Source organism: Chelmon rostratus, chromosome 14 (assembly GCF_017976325.1).
Source record: "Chelmon rostratus isolate fCheRos1 chromosome 14, fCheRos1.pri, whole genome shotgun sequence".
NCBI lineage: Eukaryota > Metazoa > Chordata > Actinopteri > Chaetodontiformes > Chaetodontidae > Chelmon > Chelmon rostratus.
Genome location: NC_055671.1, coordinates 4,312,067 through 4,333,368, shown reverse-complemented (window position 1 = coordinate 4,333,368; position 21,302 = coordinate 4,312,067). Strand labels below are relative to the sequence as shown.

Here is a 21,302-nt window from a genome sequence, read left to right as displayed (position 1 = left end):
TGCTGAGGGAGACAGACACGCAGGACAACTGGCTAATTAAACAAGCCGCAGCCTGCTGAGGCCCATGACTCAGCACAGTATTTCACTTTCCCTCTCTCTCTCTCACACACTGCCTCCGTCTCCCCCTCCCTCCTTAGACAGTCAGCAGGTGAATAGAAATTGAAGAAAGTGTCATGGGAGAGCAGGAGGAGACCAGAGACAGATTGAGTCAGGCAGTAGCACTCTGTTTTGTTCTCTGCCAGAGCTGAGAGTTCTTGAAGCAGTAGTGACCCTGAAAGCTGGAACATTTGTGTATGATGTCCAAGAATGTTGTTTGCTGCAGCTCAGCACTATTTTCCTTTTTTTGTTTTTGTGTGATGTTTGCAGCAATCTAAACCGCATTTGCTCTTCCTCTATAAAAAAATACAATAAAAAATAAATAAAAATAATGCATGTTGTCCGTGCTGTCTTCAGGCTGTGCTCCAGCTACCCGCAGAAGCTTCTGGTTCCAATATGGATCACTGACAAGGAGCTGGAGAGCGTGGCTTCCTTCAGATCCTGGAAGAGGATCCCTGTGGTGGTCTACAGGTGGGTTTACTGGCCCACCATCACATGTGTCGCATTTTGCTTTTGGGTTCATGGATCTGTATTTGTGTTGACTGACTCTCTATGTTTGAATTTTAGGCACCAGAAGAACGGGGCAGTGATCGCTCGTTGCAGTCAGCCTGAGATCAGCTGGTGGGGCTGGAGGAACACAGATGATGAGTACTTGGTGACTTCCATCGCCAAGGCCTGTCAGATGGGTACCAAGAGTACCTGTGGAGCACCAGCCTGCCGACAACGCGGGGAGGCTCCCGACTCCTGCGATAGTGATTTTGGTAAAGAAGTTGAAAGATTCATTTATGCAGATTCATGCATGCACTGTTACTGCACTGTAGCTCTCAGGCTGGTTATATGTGAAAATGTGCTTATACTATCCATTATTTACATGTCTCATTAATTTCCGTTGCTTCCATAGTGGACTGTTAATGATGCTAACCATAAATGGCAAGCAGCACACCATTTTTAATTGTGCCTGCATACATTGGGCCAGTAAATACATTGTCAACAATTTCTAGTGAATTAAGAAGCATTAAATCACATTTATACCCATTTTCCTAAATTGTTTACATGCTCCCATTTTAAAAAGAAATGCATGCAGTGTCCATTAATGTCAATGCATTGTAATCACTTAGCTTCAGAACAGTGCATCTTCCACAGAAAAACAACTCTTCTCACAGAGTCTGTTTTGTTTTGCCCTTTTTGTATTTATTATTTTGCTAACTTTTCAAAGATTATGCCATTATGTCAAACTACGAAAAACTACATTTAAAGAGTGACGTGCATCTCTGAAAGGATCTTTAAAACCATCACTGGCTGGAAAGTGAGTGGCAGCACAACAGTGGCTGAGCACAGAGAGTAGCTCAATTGCAACCTCACAGTAATTACTTGTCTTTTTTACAGGGTTGCTTTTGAAAGCACGTTTCTTGACTTGTGATCATTACCAATAGCAACACTGTGGCTGTGTCATCAGGAGGAGATATTGATTTTTAGGAAGTTACAAATAGTCCATTTCTGTTTATCACGTCCCTGCTGCTTCTCGGATTCTGTCTCCCTCGTCCTCTCTCTGGTAGCTCGATCCTCATAACACTGTCCACTCAGTAAAAGCACCTCTCCATCTTCTGGCCTGTAACTCCAGACTCCTCTCTGACGGGCGGGTCTGGTTGCGATGACAACACTGTGCCACAGAAGCTGCTGATTCTGGATGCTCGTTCATACACCGCTGCAGTGGCCAACCGAGCCAAGGGCGGAGGCTGCGAATGTGAAGGTCAGTGTGACTAAACATTCGGAAACAATTGAATGAATTTTGTATTTTGTAAGATATGGGATGGAAGGTAACCAACGTTATGCTTGTCAATATTTATGCATTTTATTGCATTTTCATTTTTCAGTGCACTTACAATACTATCTGCCATCATGAGTGTGGATTTACCACCTGCACGTTTCTGATTCTGCTCAGTGATTCAAGACGGCAAAGTAAAAAATAAAATGAATGAGCTGTAACTTCAAACTGCACTTATCAAAATAAAAACCGTGCTTCCAGCAGCTGCAGACAGCTGCTTTCAGCAAAAACATTCTGATTAACCCACTGTACTCTATCTGCCTATAGCGTACGGCCCACAGACAAAGATAGCAACTAGCTGTTCATCTAGCAGCGAGAAGCCAAAACAGAGCAAACAGTGCCACTGGATGTGTCTAAAAAGGGTTATTGTTTGCTAACTTGTTTGGCGCAATAACTTAATAAGATGATATGACAGGTGTTGTGTTTTTAGCTTGTTCATCTACCACCAAGTGCCTAAAAAACCTATTAATTAACATTTTAAAACTAACAATGTTTTCACCAGGTTCTGTTATGACAGTGATATAGAGAATACAACTGTAGGCCATTAAAGTGTGTGACACATGCAGACACTGAATGCCACTGAACAACCTGCCAGCCTGTTTAAAAGGTCAAAGCTCAATGAAGAAGAAGCTACATGCAAAAACTCAAAATATCAAATTGGTCTGTGCAGCTTTTGGTTGAGCATCCATGTAAGAAACCACTGCTCTGTATTAGATTGTAAACAGTGGTCTGACTCTGAATGATGCCTTGCTTATGCATGTATTGTGAATGTCCACATTGATAAATATATGTATATAGTCACTGTAACAGTTAATGTTTGACCAGTAAGGAATTCATATGAAGATGTGAAATCTAAAAACTATGAATGTTCCATTTGATGTTAAAAAATAACGCCATCATCTGGACACATGACGCTGCTGCAGTCTTCAAGTGTTGTTTATGTCTTATGACCTTCATCAGAGTTGTTTGTGTTTGTTTGTGTTTAGAGTACTACCCCAACTGTGAGGTGATGTTCATGGGAATGGCCAACATCCATGCCATCCGGAACAGCTTCCAGGCTCTGAGGACCGTCTGCAGCCAGATCCCAGATCCAGGAAAGTAAGTCGATCTGTTTGACCTTTCTCGCTGTGCGACTCCGCGTTCATTTGTGCCTCCCTCTCCCTCCCCCTCGTTTTAATGGCTTCACCTCAAAGTAAGGCAACACCACACAGAGATGGGAACGGTGCCACAGTCCAGTCCCATTCCTGCTGGGCTGGCCAGCTGTCCGTCTGTACACACCTACAGTGGATATGTGTGTGTCCATGTGTTCCAGAGTTTACATCTGTGTGTTTTTACCAGCTGTGTGTATTTCACGTTCGTGTTTACATATGTGACTGTGTGTGTACTACATGTGTGGTTGTATGAGGAGTACATAGGTTGCTATTGTGTCACACCAGATTATTTTATGGCTTGTTGTTATTCTGATGGAGGTGTGTTATGATGTAGGGAAGCCTCCAGATATATAGGTCAGAGGCTTCCTCCTCCTGTCAGCCTCATTTACCCTGAGTAACCAAAGCGGATACATGTATACAGCTTCTAGGCTCCAGATCATTTCATCAGTAGGGACAGTTTTGTATAGATTTGTATGTATCTAATCAGTTCCCTCTGGTGTTTCCAGCTGGCTTTCAGCACTTGAGAGCACCCGTTGGCTGCAGCACCTGTCTGTCATGCTAAAGGCAGCCACTTTGGTGTGTTCAGCGGTGGAGAGGGATGGCCGTCCTGTCCTGGTGCACTGTTCGGACGGGTGGGACCGCACACCCCAGATTGTAGCCCTTGCCAAGGTCCTGCTGGACCCTTACTACAGGACATTAGAGGTGAGAGTTTGCATGGTCTGATCACAGAATATTTAGTATAGTTGGATTTTAGATATATGTTATACACAGATTTTACACATTTAAGTTGTATACAGGTATTGGGGAGTACTACTGCATTTGTGAAAAACCAGGAAGGAGAATGTGTGGAATAAAATGGACAATGTCTGTCAATGGAGTGCAATGATGAATTAATGTAGTCGATTGAGTTCTCTTTTAGTTTTTGATACACTGAAATACTATTGGCCTTGATACTGAGTACCGTCTTGTCCGCAGGGTTTCCAGGTGCTTGTAGAGACTGATTGGCTGGACTATGGTCATAAGTTTGGGGACCGTTGTGGCCACCAGGAGAATGCTGACGATGTGAGCGAGCAGTGTCCCGTCTTCCTGCAGTGGCTGGACTGTGTTCACCAGCTGCTCAAACAGTTCCCCTGTCTGTTTGAGTTTAACGAGGCCTTCCTGGTGGGTGGCAGCTTACTTCTCTCTGTCTGTTTTTTTGCGTACTATTATTATTATCCTTGAGTCTTTGCATTGGAAATGTTATAGCCAATCAGAATTGAGAACCAACAATGTAATCTTATAACCTAATCTTGTTGTCAGATGATAATGTTAAGATAGGACTTTCTTGATCCCACCCCAGGGAAATTTACTTGATACGACAATGAGAACAAAAAGGAGAGGTAGAAAAAGAACTAAGAGCAAGAAGACATTAAAAAGATACAAAATAAAATGAACTTTATGTTTCCAGTCAGTCAGCTGTTACACTGAGAGCACTATGGGAGAGCACTATCAGTCCATAAAGGATGTAAATCACTGCCATTATGGAAACCTGACGTCCTGTTCCATCCTCCTCATGTGTCCAGGTCAAGTTGGTGCAGCATACATACTCGTGTCTTTATGGCACCTTCCTGTGTAACAACGCTCGCGAGAGGGAGGCAAGGAACATCTACAAGCGCACCTGCTCCGTCTGGTCTCTGCTTCGCAGTGGAAACAAGAACTTCCAGAACTTCCTCTACATCCCCAGTCATGATATGGTACTTCCCACTTTTTACAGTGTCTTTAGACTGTTATTATGCTGTTGCTGTTATACTATTATTGTGCATTCTTTGTAGTTGAGCCACCAGTTAAATACAGTAACAACTGTTAGCTACTGAGCCTGTTAGTTAGTGAGGAGAAGGTGACTTGCTTAAAGGAACAGTGGTATTTAAGAATTGTTGCATAAATAAGCAGATGTCTTGTCTCATTTCTGTTAAAGCCTGAACAGAGTTGATATTCAATACGCAGTTCAACTGTGTTTTCACTTTCATCCCCAGACTCTTTTTCAGTCCTAATGGACTAATAGGCACTGTCATTACTGTGTACTGACCTTCTGGGATTGTCCTCATCACTTGTTTGTCTGCCAGGTGCTGCAGCCAGTCTGCCACACACGGGCATTACAGCTGTGGACAGCTGTCTACCTGCCCACCTCCTCCCCTTGCACGGCTGTGGACGACGCTATGGAGCTCTACCTCCCCCCGAGTGTCGCAGGAGACGAACTCACCTCCCGTTCTCTGGACAGGTGTGTTTGTTTGATGCAAATCTGATCTGTTGCTCAGTATCTGTACTTACTGTTCTTGGCCCAAGTCCCAAGAACAATTCAGAGAGCGTTACAGAGAGTCAGACTGCCCTCTAGTGTTCCAAATGGAGAACTGTATCATTGTTATTTGTGTATATGTGTAAAAAATACATCCTTACATATTTCTGATTTCCAGACTTCCCAAAACCCGCTCCATGGACAATTTGCTGTCAGCTTTTGAGAACGGGGTGCCCCTGACAAGAACATCCAGCGACCCCAATCTTAATAAGCACTGCCAGGAGGGTCGCTCTGCCCCGGAGCCCCCATCAGCCACAGAAGAAACCTCTGCAGATGTCTGTGATGAGGTCACACCTGACACTGGACTGGAAAGTAGTGAGGGGGAACCTCTACATGCCAAGACCCCAGAGGCTGACCCAGACGCAGAGGGTTGTGAAGAAGCACTAGAGGAGCCCTGTCTCACCACACAGCCCCTGCCCTCTCTGCCCCTTCCCCCTGTCCCTCTTAGTAAAGATGCTGCACTCGCTCACACTCCCTTCCTCACTCCTGTCCTCCAACAGGCTTTGCCCCAGATCACTAACCCTCCTCTCCCACCACCTCCGCTGGAGGCTGAGAGCCCGTGTAGGACTGCTGAGAGCACCACATCACCCACTCACAAATCAGAGCCGTGCTTACCTCTCCCCTGCAACGGTACACAGCCGGCAGCCACCACCCCCACCTCGCTGCTTAACGGCCACACTGCGGGCCAAGCAAACGGCCTCCCAGAATCTGCAGGCCTGCTAGCTCTGAAGCAGCTACCTACACTCGTTCCCATGGAGGACTCTACTGAGACTCTCACAGGTGAGGGAGAACCTCCCCCTGCCCTGCCTCCCACAGTGAACCAGGATCTTACCCAGAATCATTTTACTGATGAGGAGCAGCCTGAGTCACAGCCCCTGGTTCAGCCCCAGAAGGAGAAGGAGGACATTAGGACAGAAGTAGTGAAAGGAAGAGAGCGTGTGTTAGCAGTTGCAGCAGCTCCTGTAGACTGCACCCAGGTAGCAGCTCGCCATCTGATCTCCCAAAGCCAGCTCTCAGACCTGTCCCTGTTCCGGTCTCACTGGGAGAGCGTCCAGGGTCTGGTCCAGTCTGCCTGCAGCAGTGCCAGCCACTCTGGCGTCAGCCGGGCCTTGCAGCCCAACACCTACCAGAGCCGTCGGCTTGCCAGTAAGCTGCTCCGCTCCCAAGGCTTTGCCATCGCCAATGGCTCCCAGTGCTGCCGCAGAGAGGCTCTTTGTTGTCCCAGCAGCCCTCTGCAGCCTGGCTGGCTGTCTGCTGCCAGGAGCGCAGGCTACGCCGGCCTGTATGGGCCTGCTGCCGCTGCCCTCAACAGCTACACCCTGGCAGGCCATCAGCTCCTGCCGGTGTCGCACTCCTCGCCCTCCGCTTCCAGCTCCCCTCCCCCACCCCAGGCCCCAGCCTACCTCGATGACGACGGGCTGCCGGTGCCAATGGACGCCGTGCAGCAGAGACTGCGGCAGATCGAGGCAGGCTACAAGCAGGAGGTGGAGGTGCTGAGGCAGCAGGTGCGACAGCTGCAGATGAGGCTGGAGAGTAAACAGTACAGCACCCCTCCCTCAGAGCCAGACATCGACTACGAGGATGACATCGTGAGTAGCTTTTCCAGTGATGACCTGAATGGCAGACAGCCCAACACTATAAGCTTTTTTCTGTCTGTGGTGTTTGTAAATATTTACTTTTGAAGTGTTCTCTCTTCTCTCATTCCTCTGATGTTGCCCTTTTCCCTCTCTTTTCAGACGTGTCTTCGTGAGTCAGACAACAGCAACGAGGAGGACTCTCTGTCGACCCACAGTGAGGACCGTCTGTCTGAGGGCAGCTGGGATCGAGTGGAGCGCAAGGACACAGAGGTCGGCATCCTTTAGTCCTTCATCGTCTAATATAGCTCCTTTCTCCACTTCCTCACCTTCCTCCCTCCCCCTCACCTGTATGGCTAGGAGCCACTCTGAGTACAACACACTGTTCTGACATAGATGTGTGTGTGTTTGTGTGTGTGTGTGTGTGTGTAGGTCACGAGGTGGGTGCCCGACCACATGGCCTCCCATTGTTTCAACTGTGACTGTGAGTTCTGGATAGCCAAGAGACGTCACCACTGCAGGTGGGGCTTCACTGCTTTTTTCTTACCTTAATAAACACAAGAGCACATTTACTCACAAATGAAAAGGTGGAAGAAAAACAACTTGGGGGTCAAACTGAGAATAAGAGTGTCTGAGGCATAGTGAGCATTTATTTTATTAGTAAGCATTTACTTGCCTTTACCTGCTCTGGAAGAGGTTCTGTTCAGATTTAAATGGGCTATAAACGCGCCGCCCTTTCACTAATTCTTTTCCTGGTCTGTTTTACACTGCTGGTATTGCAGCTAATAATAATAATAATATAAGAAGAAAATTGATTAAAAGTGACAATTTCCAATCGGTAGAATTAATTTCACTTTGATTTGGACAAAAACTAAAGTTATTCCTGTGTATCCTTTGTTGTGGGACAGTTTCACAGCTAAATGAAATTTCTGAGTATGATGTTTAAATATGCTGTGTCTGGTTTAATTAAGAGCTCTACGGTGCACAGTTGTCAAATTAGAAATAAACAGGAGTCAAATGATGCACCAAATGCCCCTTTTATGGGAGCGCGCACAGATGATGATGATAGCCATAACTTTGACTGGGGTTTTAGGTTTTGTTGAGCCAGCTAATGCAAAGAAAGCCTGGCTTTGTCAATCTTGCTCCTGAGTACACCCCTCTTGGGTGTTTTGGCCAAAGCCCATTGGCCAGACACTTTTAGGATGTTACATCCCAGCGTTGATCCAAAAAAGAACACACAAAAGAGCTCATTTAATGACTGTTTTCACAACCCATTAACAGTATTTTCTTCTATTTATCAGTAAGTAGTTTAGAAAATTATATAAGAAAAAATTATAACGTGATCCTGTGTTACCACTGTCAAAAATAATGTCTCATCAGGTCAAAAAGTTAAAATCCCATTCATTTTACCATATGAAATACAGGATATAATATACAGGAAATATTCAAGAATCAACATTTTTGGAAATAGATTTATTCACTTTATTGCCGAGAGTTAAACAAGATGATTGATACCACTCTCTTGTCTGTACACTGAATGAAGTTACAGCCACTTAGCTTAGCCTAACATAAAGACTGGAAACTGGGCTACAGCTAGCCTGGCTTGCTGGTTGCTGTGTAAAAACATCATGTTATGAGGGGGGTATGTTGGGTTATTTCTTGGTCAGGCGCAGTGAGCTTCAGAGGCCCTAGGAGGCCGTTTTTGGTGCCTTTCGATGGAGTCATGCTAGCTGTGTCCCCGTTGCCTGTCTATGTGCTAAGCTAAGCTAACAGCTGCTGGGTCTAGCTTCATATTTAGCGTACAATGTGTTATCAGTCTTGTCACCTAACTCTCAGCAGGAAAGAGAAAAAGTGTCTTTTCAAAAAGTAGCTTTTAGTACTTAATGTCAGCTTATTCTCTCTTCACTAGCGGCTGCTTCAGGGTCACATTCATCAATGGCCTGATTTGTGTCCTCACTGATCAAAAGCATCAGGTCTGATGGACATTTGTTCAGGAGAGCTTACTATTTCCCTTAAAACTCAGGTTGTTTTTTAATGCACATTTCTCCTGGCAGCCTGTTTTTGTAACACAATTCTGCCAGAGTAGCAGACTGCAGTTCAAAGACACACTCAAGGCAGTGAAGCAAGCTTTGGTGTCAGCCCATGGTCTCAGAATTAAAGGCTCTCAGTTAGCCAGAGAATTATTTATATGGTCCACTGAAAAAAAAACAAAATGGAGAGAAAGTCATCAACAGACAAAGAACTGCTCTGAAAGTAAAGAGGATGAACAGAATGTATGCTATGCTACATGTAGCTATTTGATTTAAAGCCACACAGATGTTCAGTCAGTGCTAAATAGAATAATTAAATGATGTCACTTTAGTGTCTCATTTAGATTATTGGCACTTACACCAGCCAGAAGTCTCAGCTTTTGTGTTTAGTAGTGTTGAGGCAGGCGATGTTTTCCCAGTGTTAGACAACTCCATTGGATCCACATGTCAGTAGGGGGATAAAGAGTGTGTCTCTGAGTGCAGGTGAACTAACATGAAAAAGACGTCAACAGTAAAACATGAAACCTAAATCTCTGAATGCATCAGATCTATGCTTATAAGAAGCATCAGGATCGTTTTATTTTGAACCATCTCAGATTTGGTATTTCCATTCAGAGATTTAAACTGCTGCTTAGTTGCTATTATACAAAATTTCCTAACTCTCTGTGTGCTCTCCACTGTCAGGAACTGTGGCAATGTGTTCTGTAAAGACTGCTGTCATCTGAAGCTGCCCATCCCGGACCAGCAGCTGTATGACCCCGTGCTGGTCTGCAACACCTGCCACGACCTGCTCCTGGAGTCCCGCACCCGCGAGATCCGCAGCCAGCAGCTCAAGAAGGCCATCGCCACAGCCTCCAGCTGAGAGGAGCGTCGTTTGGCACGGCCCACCTCGGCTCTGTCCTGCTCGTTTTGGACTGATGAGCCGAGCGCCCCGTTGTAACCCCAACCCGTTGTGGTTTTGGCTGCGGGGGATGGGAGGAAAGATGAGGAGGAATTGTTGCTCTTTGGGATGCTCGGTTTGGAAACGGAGATGCACTGTGAGACTGTCTGAGAGGCGGAGAAGAGGAAAGGGAAAGTCTGAAAGGAAGTGTCAGCAGGGGAGGTTTTCTTACAGAACAAACCCCTTCTGCTCAAAGACATTTTCAGCCTGGAGCGCTGCAGCGTCCAGCTGCCTCCACGTGGCCCAGTCCTCTAGCGGTGCCCTGTCCGAGACACATCTCCAACCTGTCCACCCCGGCAGAGTCACCCACCTTTAGTACCAAGCACCTGCACCCTCCTGACAGACACTGTCTCGCACTTCAGAGGACAATCGCTCATCCTTTCACGTGCTGGGGACTCCAAAGCCTTTACCTGTACTACTGGAGGCTTTCAACTTTAAAAGAAAAGAATTGCTGCTACAGTATTTAAAAGTCTAATTTTGTATTCTTATTTTGTGCACTACTAGCTGTTGTGTATTTGAGGGAATTTGAGACCAAACTTGAGCAAAAGGGAGAAATCTGCTGTTTACTTTGTCATCACATCTTTTTCTTGGAGCCTGAATGTAAAATGTAACGGATAACTGGATCGACTTTCTGTTCATGTGCATTTGGTGGGTCGTATACGTGTTCATCGCTGCAATGTGTTTTCAAAATGATGTATATGCACAGTCAATGTGGCTCTGTCTTTATCAGTGCTTTTCTCCAGTATGGCCACGTTGCAACACGAGACCCTGTGAGGGATGTGTGTGGACGGATCGGTGCAATGCTGCGTTGTGTTTGTTTTGTGGGACGTGTGCTTGATGCGTTCAGAGGAAGAGAGCACAATAACGGTGGAAGACGGCAGACGTCTGTAACGTCTTCTTCTGGTGTGAGAAATTGTCATTTGAAGGTCCTGTGGGTATTCTGCAAGGTGACAGAGGGAGGTGTTTCTGCTGAGATGTTTGGGATTGAATGGCTCAGTGTCCACATAAAGCTTGATGTCCATCTGACTGATGACTCCTCCTCAGATTGTTAGCTGGGGGAGAAGATGTTCGGGAAAAAGGCTGAACAAAGTGTTTGGAGTTTCTCGTTCTGTTTCGGGGAGTTTGGCCACAATCCCCTTTAAAAAAAATGTGTTTGTGTCTGCTGGTTGTTCCTTGAGACAATAGTGCCATATTTTGTTTTGTCTGTTTTTCAAGCCTTTTTCTTTCTTACGGATGGCAGCAGGTTTCTAATTGGCCACCTCTCTGTATGTTTCAATGGTACAGATAGTTAGCTGCCTAATAACACTGAGACAACTAAAGATTAACAGATGGTTCAGTTTGATAACAAGGCTAATCGGTTCAACGGATGATTGGATGTCACTTGATTAGTTAACTTGTGTGGTCATCCATTGTCTAACATTTGGGATTTTTTTCACACGGTGTTCATGAAGTCAAAATCTTTCAGAGGAACTCAGAAATGTAACATACATAGTTATCTGATCCGTAGTGGTGGCTAAAACCTGTCACTTAATGAATAATTGTTGTAAAGAAATGCACTGTAAAAGTTAAATCCCATGGGTTAAAATAAAAGATTATATCATGGATCTGTTTCCACGCTTGCTTCTTTACATGTTGCTCTGGAATAGTATCCAAAGGGTCGGGAGTTGATTCCAGGTGTCACATTTCTCTTATCATGAGGGCCAAACTGCCAGAAGGTGACATGGCTGAGGGAAAAAAAACTCTTTACCACTGTTCTTCATAAGAAAATGACCACAGAGGAAGGACGAGTAAAATAAGTGACAAAGATCATACAGAAATTCTGCATAATAAGTATCTTTACTTGTCTGAAATATTTTGTTATCGTTGCATTATTACTAAGATCCTGCGCGGACGTGATGTAAGATACAAGAAGTCTCCTCATTCACTGTAAAGTCTGCTGTCAGTGTGTCCACATCACACTTGTGTAAGATGCACATTAGATATCACAACTGGCTTCCAAAGTTGTGTAATAAAATCCTTCTTGTGCAGTCGTGTTAATCAGATTTAAGGAGCACAGAGGAACTTCCCTCCGTCTGCAGACGAATGTGAAAACAGCCTTCTGATGTCAAACTGCACACACAGTGAAGCTCAAACATCCCAGTGGAGTTACAAAAAGAAGAACATTTTCAAGTCAAGAGGGACTTTTTAAGTTGAGGATCTGACAACTTCTTCCAGCAGTGGGAGACACATTCATGACTATAACTTCAATGTTTTTACTCCATTTGTCCACCAGATGGAGCTTTTCCATCAAGCGAAATACACGGCAGCACCTCTGCAACAAGACAGCACTCTCTGAAAATCAGATCTTTGCATAATTTCACAGTCATGGCTTTCTTTGTTTCTCAATTTTCTCCAGTAAGAGATGAGTAAAGTTCCTGCCTAAAGTGAATCAGCTCTCGTTTCCTTTCTGCGAACAAGTGCTGAAAGTGAAGTTGACTCTGGAACGGAGAAGAGCATGAAAGTGAAACTTTTATTGTTATGCTATACAAAATATTTCATGTTTTTCCCTCATGCCCCATCATCACCATAACACACAATCTATATGAAACCAAGACATCACACATCATGCCCACTTCCAATTGCTGGCAAAAGTCTTTAAGAATAGCATCGCAAGCTAATTCATGTTTTTGGGGAGGAACTTGTGCCAATGTCCCTCACTGTACTAACTCAGCACGATCAATAATTCAGGATGAGGGTGTTCTAGGTTTCCACTCAGTGAATGAAAATAAAGGTGACAGCTCGAACTTTTCTGTGGAAAAGTTGACGTGAGATGTTGATGGTTTTTGCAAAGCTTTGCACTGACTGGACAGCTTTTCTGGACAGAGTGAACTGGACTGGAAAATAAACCTTTTTAAAGACTTCACCTGATATCTTCATCTCTCAGGTGAGGGTGTGTGTGTGTGTGTGTGTGTGTGTGTGTGATGCATATCTCCCTGTCTCTTTGTGTTTAGCTCATTAAATCTCACTGATCTGCAAAACCTCAGAACTTTATTTTGAATTCTGATGTATTTTGGTCCTAGATCTAATTATAAAACACCAAATATGTCAGACTGAATTTTGGAAACCTGTGTGTAAGATGCAGTGGTGGAAAGTAACTGAGTCCATTTACTGTGATACTCTAATTACTCTCAACACAATATTGGGGAACTTGTACTTGTGTATTTCTATTTAATGCCTCTTTCTGCCTACACATTTTAGAGAAAAATATTGTACTTTTTATTCAACTACATTTATCTGACACATTTAAGCAAATGTTTAGTTGATAAAATATGAGGCATTATTACAGATTAGCCCCACCTTCACCAGTTACAGCATTAAATACTGATACATCAATAATAATGATCCAATAAAACAAAAACACTGACATTCTGCATCATGAGTGCTTTTATTTTTAACACTTCTTTAACTTACAGACATGAGAGAAACATGGAGTCTCAGTTTAATAACATAACTTCAGTGAGGATCTGGAACAAGCTGACACAGGATGCGTAAGGTGTGGTGCTGACAGTGTGACACACGCTGATTTTTCTAACCATAAATGTAAAACAACAAGCGGAAATAAGACTAATATGAACGTGCCCCCCACACAGCTCTGAGGGCCACTCCAGGTTACCTGTGGCGCAGTGATGATTAACTCCACCTGATTTCCCGCAGTGCCACAGTTACCTGTCAGATCCCCGGGGCTTGTCTGCCCATCGACCCTACGGCAGTAATGATTGCATCAGATGTGGCTCCTGCGCTCTAGGAGCCCACTGATGGACCCCCATCGTCGGAGCTCTTATCAGTGGAGAGCTTTATCAGAGGCGATGCCCGAAGGGGGAGGGGCCACTCTTCCTTTCCTGTCGGGGTACGGCGATAGATAAGTATGAGACCCCCTGCAAGAATGCGATCACACCGAATAAACAAGTCATTGTGTCGCCTTCCCTCCGTCGAGTCCGAGACGCTCCAAAATGCAGCCGCTCATCCTGCCCGCTCTCCTGGCTTCCATCTGGACCATCTGCGCCGGAGCAGGAGGTGAGGAGACATGTCAGACAAGTGATGCTTTTATTCGGATTTCTTTTCCTCAGTGTCAAGGGAGTGGGATAATGAATTGAAAAATGTTCTTATAATGCTTGCAGGAAAGGAAATGTTTTTCAGCCTGTCTTTTAATATTTGTTTTTTATATTATTGATCAGAATCTGTGAGGCTATTTTTAAAGATAAATTGGCAGATTATTCATGTCTGAATTGTATTTAATTCCTATATAAATATGAAATGGATTAGCACCTCAGAAAGCATTTCAGTGAGATCAGCGGGGTGAAGCTGCTTGTTTTTTCAGCCGTGTCACTCACTTTATTCAATCAGAAAGTTGGTATGTTGCGGAATCCAAAGAATATGAGACAGAAATCCAAAAATAGATGAAGAAAGACGTTCGGCACAGAGCCGCAGCTCCTCAGATTAAAAAAAAAAAAAAAAAAGAGCCACCAAAAACGCCTGCGTGACGCTCTCTCCACACACACGCACGCACCTGAGCCGTCCAGCACACTGATCTGGACCCGGACATTCCTCCAGAAGTCCGACATGCGCATCTGCAAGGTGCGTTTTCACCACCGAGCCCCCTGTCCGAGGGCATGACAGGATACAGAGGCTCCGCATCAGCGTAGCCGCAGACCGAGCCGAGGCTCCCTCACTGCCTCCGTGAGTCGGACGCCTCTCTCTCCCTCTCTCGCGCTCCCTCTCGTGCACCTGCTCGGATCCACATCGAGCCAATCACAGACGGTTGCGTCCTGATTGCCGCAGAGAGACGCATCGAGCTGCGCGCCGCCAATGTCTCCAAATTCACAGCGGCTGATTGTGAGGCGTTAATTTGATAGAAGAAGAAGCGGTTTGCCGCCAAGACTCTGATGGCGTGGATTAGCAGTAATTAATGAGTAAGAGAGTAAAAAAGGTGTCACCAACGACCCCCCGTTGTGGTTTTCTCATGAATTCCAACCACGTCTTTCCTGTCTTTAAAATGTGATTAGATTACGCTAATTAATTTGGGGCTATTCAGAATCCCAATTAGCCCAATTAGACAAAAGAAAGAATGAATAGAGAGTAATTGATGGTTTCCTGTGATTGGCTTGACTGCAGTCCACAGCTGTGTGTCGATGCTGCAGAGGGACGAAGCCTCTAACCGCTCTTTGGCTTTTCATGTCAAAAGGTCTGAAATGGTGCTCTAATACTCCTTCACTGACCTGTATGTGCAGCTGTTAGAGTATATATTCGGTTATTTTTGCAAAGTTTTTTGAGATAAAGCAGCTGTTAAACACTCACAGCGGCTCGTGTGCCGCTGCTCAGTGCGCTCAGCTTGAGTCCGCGTCCTGCGCCGCTCACATGCGCCCTGAGTGGAGCAGCTCTGGATGCGCTCATCAATACTTCTCTGTGTTTTTCATGCCGGACCCTTCAGCTGGACGCACAGAGGGGTAAAAGTTTTGTCAGAGGCTCCAGCATGACAGAAACAAGTGCTGTAGTGAAAAGACAAAGCGACTGGCACGGCAGCAGTCGGTCCTCGCTCAGCTCTCTGAGGTCGGACAGTGGTTTTGGGGGTACGGGGACTGGTGCGGCACGGCGTAGTCTCAGTTTCAGCTTTTCTTTTGAACAGGGTGTTTGTGTGTGGCGCACAGTTTATGTCTGGCTCCGCATGGCGCACACAACACAATGGCATGAAACGATCCGTGTCCGCGTCAGCGCGCACTCGCATTACGTTTTCTCTGTGGTCGACGTGCAGGCAGACGCGGCCCATTTGTTTGCCTTTCCTGCCGTTTGTTTTCTTCTTCAGCGTTTCCTCAGTTTGCTCTCCTGGCAGAGTCCTCGGATCCATTGAAACTCATTCATATTGTTCATTTGCTGTGCGGCGCTCAAAAGATCAAAGCCGAGCGCCGATTGGTCAAGAATTGTGCGGACAGAAATCTGATTGGCTGTGATGAAAACAAGCGACTATGAGCCATAAAAATAGATGTTTCGACTTGTAGACAGTGATTGAGGACACTGTCCAAGTACTCATTTAAGTTACAGTCCTGCATTGAAAATATTATTTCAGTAAAAGTCGCAAATTAAGCATGAAAAGTAAAGGTACTCAATTAAACTACATTTGCCAAACAAATGCAGTGGAGTAAAAAGTAGAATACTTTCCCTCTGAAATGTAGTGCAGTAGAAGTATAAAGTGGCATAAAATGGAAACACCCCCAAGTAAAGTACAAGTGCCTCAACTTCAGTACAGACAAAACATGAGCAAACATTATTTGGCTGAAATTAAACTGACAAATTAAAGTGACAAGCTTTGATATCACGGTTATCAGATGTAATTGCCACATGTTGCAGGGCAGATACAGCTGTGTTCCTATGATAAGACTGACTTTAGCTGCTGCTTCGGGGGAGATTTGTGAGGATGGAAAGTGACACATTTTCACAGCTCCAACCCACGCTGTCAGACCCTGTTTCAGGCAAAACTGAGTCAAAGTTAGAAATTAATCTGAATCCCAGGCTGTGGTCACAGACGGAGAAAATTCTGAGTTGTAAGATTTTTTTTCTCTTTCTGACTTTTTGTCAAAAATGTCAAAATAAATCAAACAAATGAGCATCTCTTTATTTAACGAGTGAATAGTGAATGATGGCACACACACACACACACACACACACAAACACGGTTTTCCCCCCTGCTTCGTTTATTTTCAGTACCCATTATCATGCAGGAGCAGGAGGAAAAGGCTTACCAACATGGCAAAGAAAACAAGCACTGACTTCCTTCGCAAACACCGGGAGAAGTCCTCATACCAGTCTAAGAACAGAGCGGGAGACCCTCCCCATATTTTTTCAATGGCATGTGTGTTTTTCATAAATATTTGATTCGTGAGATAGCTGCAGATATTTGTCTCCGAGCAGAGGGTGGAAACATGCAAACCAATTGTGAAATATTAATAAACCCTCAGACAAACATGTGAGAACGGGCCCTCGCTGATGCAAAAGATTGGCTCTGTGTTTATTCTGATAGCACGGAAAGATAAAGCACAAACGTCAACTTTTTTGTGAATAGGAAGACAATTCCTGCGTAGTAGGGGTTTTTGTATGGCCGGGAATAACAGCTGACTTAAACTAATAGAAGGACAATTCACTGTTTGCAGTAATGAAAAAAAGGCACATTTGTAAATACACATAAGATCTAGCTGGACAGTTGTCAGTGCATGTGTTTAGAAGAAACATCCCATTCTGCTCTCACAATAGGCTGAGGCATGTTGGTGTCACACAGAGGTTAACAATGCAGGGAACTGCTCATACTCTCACTGGCATCAAGCTAGTGTGTTTACGTTCTTTCCAATATTTGCTGATGCCATCAAGTCTCACGATAGAGGTGTGCGAGCGTCTCACCGATGTTAACCTTGTTTCCATTTCCTATCTTTCAGATTGGTGCTATCAGTCCCAGTTCACCTGTGATCACCAGTGCAATGGTAAGCTCATCCAAATACCAACTTACTGTATATGTACATAAAAGCAAGTTACAAAATGCTTCCCAAGAGACGTAACCAAACAGATGTAAAGTGTAACAAAGCACAAACTGAAAAACTGAGCTAAAATAAGGAGCAAGTTCACGATTTTGCGGTTAGTAGGCCAGAAACACAGTCAGGAACCAATCCCATACATGTCTTACAGGTGATCATCTTAAAATCTACTCTAAAAACACAGACAACCACTATATGCATAAAAATGAAATTTGATATGATGCACTTGAAATATTTGACCTAAAGGTAGCATGTAGATGGAGAACAGTAAAGGACTGAGGACTGATCCCTGTGGTGCTCTATGGATTTGGGTTGTGGAGGATTTAGAGTCTATAGTCACAAAAGATGTTGTTTCAGTCAGACAGGAATAAAACCAATCTAAAATATGTTCCAGTATGTATTTAATGCTCAGGACATTCCATTATATCAAATGGTCACTTGAATTAAAAGCAGTAAGCTCTAAAGGGAGTAAACAATGTTTGGACACCATCAGCTGCTAAAAGAAGATCATTATGAACCCTCTAAGACAGAACTTAAACTTATCAAAGAGACTATTGAACAGAAAGCGATCAGTCTAACTTGTTTGACTTGGGTGTTTTTCTTGTTTTAGTGCCAGAAAAGTGGAGCCACGTCAACAACGGCTGTGGAGGAAAATACCAGTCGCCCATCAACATCATCACCAGGAAGACTTTGAAAGACGAGCGACTGACTCCTTTCCAGTTCGATAACTACCAGCAGATCTTCAGAGGCACAATCAAGAACAACGGCCACTCGGGTAAGCGCATTTTCCATTAAACATCAAATGGCCATCAATGCTTTGCAGCTGCTGCATGAAGTCTTTGTGCTCGGTGTGTCCACTCCAGTTCAGGTTGGAGTTCCTCACCTCAGCACCATCTCAGGTGGAGGCCTGCCAAGCAGCTACAAGGCTGTGCAGTTCCACCTGCACTGGGGCAACAATGGAGGGCCTGGCTCCGAACACACCATCGATGGGGAGCAGTATCCCATGGAGGTACATTAACCTTTTTATCTGAATCATATGAAGACAGTTGAGATGACATTAATGACTTAAGACTGGACATCATGTTGTACCTCACTCATACCTCATATGTGAAACCTCATATTTGTTATCTACTATAGGGTAAAAATATAACACATTTCTAAACAAATGATGCAAATGAACAAATTTGGATCTCCAACAGACCAATCATTTGTGTTGTGATTACAAACATGCATGTGAATGTACTGTAAATTAATTGGTGATATTCTATATTTTTTCTTTTGTGAAGAAAGTCCATTAAAAGTGTGTTAGTCTGTTTTTCAATGCTTCCCGACTTCCCAACCTTGTCTGTGAAAGTCAGCCTTAAGCCCACTTATTCATTCATGGAGGCATGAATCTTTAATAACAGGTTACAAATATATAGTTGGAGTTTTATAAAAGGCCCACGCTGCTGGACAGTTTTACCAAACGCTACTCAAACAGCAGTAAATAGTGCATTTGCTGGAAACTGTGCACGAAAGGGTCGGGGTCAGGGTTCAAGTCTGGGTCAAAGCAAACCGCTGTGCCCGTGTTCATGGATGGGAGAGAAAGCGAGCATGTGGCATGTCCTGTAATCATTCAGCATGTTAACGTCTCTTCTGTTCAAAAGACGGTTTAAAATGGAGTTTTATGGCAGAGGAATGAGCTATATCCAACTGTGGACACACAGACTTGAATGTATTGTTAGTTTTGGCCCTTTCATGTAATTTGCTGATGATAACAAAAATAAATAACAGTACAAGATATTATTTAAATGGTCAAATATACTGATTTCGCCTTTAAATTTGACTTTTTTATGGTTGCACCAATTCATTCATTGATTAATTGGTGATTGTTTGATTGGTTTAGAAAGCTTTGTTGTTAATAAATGAAGCCCTTTAGGTCTTCAGGAGCTGATTAACTCAACCTGATGTCTCAGGTATCTGCTGCTGCTGTTTGAGCATGAAATCAACTCTGCGAATGATGTAGAACAGCTGTAAACTGATCAAATCACGACGGTTTTGTTGGTTCAATGAGTTTCTACTCACACTGTAAAAAAATGAGTTTGTGAAAAAGTGGTAACATCAGTAATATTTTCTCTACAGCTGCACATTGTCCACATGAAGCATCATTACACTGATCTGACAACAGCACTGTCGGACCCAGAGGGAGTCGCAGTGCTTGGGTTTTTCTACGAGGTAACCACTTTGAATCAAACTGCTGTTATAAAGTAGACCTCAAGCTGAAATGACACAGTGCTGAAAAGTGTGTATATTACTATTTTCAGAGGTCCAATACTGCAAACCGAAAGTATGACCCCATCATTAACGCTCTGCGCAGCATCAAAACTACAAGTAAGTGTTAAAGTTCAATATAACCAGCTGAAGTGTGGCTGCAGAGGAGCATTGCTAACGTTTCCCCTGTTTGCTTTCAGATGGCAATACATCTCTGCTTCCCATCTCCCTGGCACAACTCATCCCACCCGAGCAGAATCTGACCACCTACTACCGCTACAAGGGCTCTCTGACCACCCCGGGCTGTACCGAGGCTGTGGTTTGGACTCTGTTTGAGAATCCCATCCCTCTGAGCATGGATCAGGTTAGAGTGAAAGAAGAATTTAGTTTTTGTTTGTTAAAAATCCCTCGTCTGCCTGTTTCCGATTTTCCATTAAAACTTCAAACATTAAAGAAGGTTTTCTGAAAAGGGGTGGGACAAGTATTTAGATTGTGTACTTCAGCAAAATACAACAATCTTAAAATACTGAGATGATTAATGAAGTTTGCAAGTTTGCATCCATTTTTAGTATCATTCTGTGACTGTTATGCTATTTTTCTGTACCATTTCTTGTGAACTATTGAACAGTTAACTAACAGTTATTTAAATGAAACCACTGGATAGTTAAAAGGGGATCTCATAGACATCTGACATGTGACCCCAACAAGACTCTGCATTTTGTCAGGGCATTTGGGAACCACTGGCTTTTATCAAAATTCAAGATAAATTGAAAGATAAATTCTTAATCTATAAAGTAACTGGTAAATATGCTGTTAATAACTATTTATATTATTAATAATATTGTGGAGTAAAAAGTATAAAGGGGCATAAAATTCAGTAAAATGCAAGTACTTCAGTGCTGTTGGGAAAAAATGTACTTATTATTTATGTTGTATGTATGTATTATAATATATGTTCAGACAAAGACACCACATTCACAGACTCATATTACACACATTGAAGAGGCCGGAGCTTAACGCCTGTGTTTATCTCCTGTTCCCTCAGCTCCGTGTGTTCTCTGAGCTCCAGTTCCACGATGGAAAGCCGATGGTGGGGACCTTCAGGCCGGTCCAGCCCTTGAACGGCCGGCAGGTGTTCCGGTCGGGAGGCGCGGTGATCGTGGCCAGCTCCGCCTTCCTTGTGGCCGCCGTTGCCGCTGCCCTGGGACTGTCCCAGCCCAACTAGAGCGAGCCATCCCATGCTGCACTGCGACATCCATGAACACACTAAGTTCTGTATCACTCCTCAGCTGAACCCTGGTTTGTAACATCATTGCATGGTTGCTAAGACCACGTCGTAGTGCAGGCATGACTCACTCGGTGTTCCTCCCTTACAACACAGATGACAAAGGCGTTCGAGGAACGCCTTACGAAAGGTGCTGTAAGGGCTCGACCAGCATTCGTGCATGTGTAGTGAAGTCGTAGGTCTTATTTCAGCATTATGAATGTGCCATAAAGCAGGTTACTAAGCACTCAAAGTGAGTTTGAATTCAAACTCAGCACCAGATC

The 21,302-nt window shown here is 44.2% G+C and overlaps 2 protein-coding genes across 3 annotated transcripts in view; both read left to right on the top strand.

The window, feature by feature from the left end:
• Nucleotides 1-11,544, top strand: part of mtmr4 (myotubularin related protein 4) — a 37,506-nt gene extending 25,962 nt beyond the window's left edge. For both annotated transcript variants that reach the window (XM_041952098.1, XM_041952097.1), the window contains 12 exons: nt 454-567; nt 664-857; nt 1,718-1,846; nt 2,908-3,019; nt 3,579-3,774; nt 4,048-4,233; nt 4,635-4,805; nt 5,175-5,329; nt 5,523-6,993; nt 7,141-7,251; nt 7,411-7,499; nt 9,693-11,544. In XM_041952098.1, the coding sequence (XP_041808032.1) occupies nt 454-567; nt 664-857; nt 1,718-1,846; nt 2,908-3,019; nt 3,579-3,774; nt 4,048-4,233; nt 4,635-4,805; nt 5,175-5,329; nt 5,523-6,993; nt 7,141-7,251; nt 7,411-7,499; nt 9,693-9,870 (3,106 nt within the window). In that variant the 3' untranslated portion in view covers nt 9,871-11,544. The remainder of the gene's footprint in view (nt 1-453; nt 568-663; nt 858-1,717; nt 1,847-2,907; nt 3,020-3,578; nt 3,775-4,047; nt 4,234-4,634; nt 4,806-5,174; nt 5,330-5,522; nt 6,994-7,140; nt 7,252-7,410; nt 7,500-9,692) is intronic.
• Nucleotides 11,545-13,742: 2,198 nt separating this feature from the next.
• Nucleotides 13,743-20,979, top strand: ca4a (carbonic anhydrase IV a). Its single transcript, XM_041952870.1, is given in 10 exon segments — nt 13,743-13,793; nt 13,795-13,850; nt 13,928-14,001; nt 17,409-17,453; nt 18,115-18,279; nt 18,368-18,513; nt 19,626-19,718; nt 19,808-19,874; nt 19,955-20,118; nt 20,800-20,979. Coding segments are annotated over 10 exon segments (1,041 nt in total).
• The last annotated feature ends 323 nt before the right edge of the window (nt 20,980-21,302 follow it).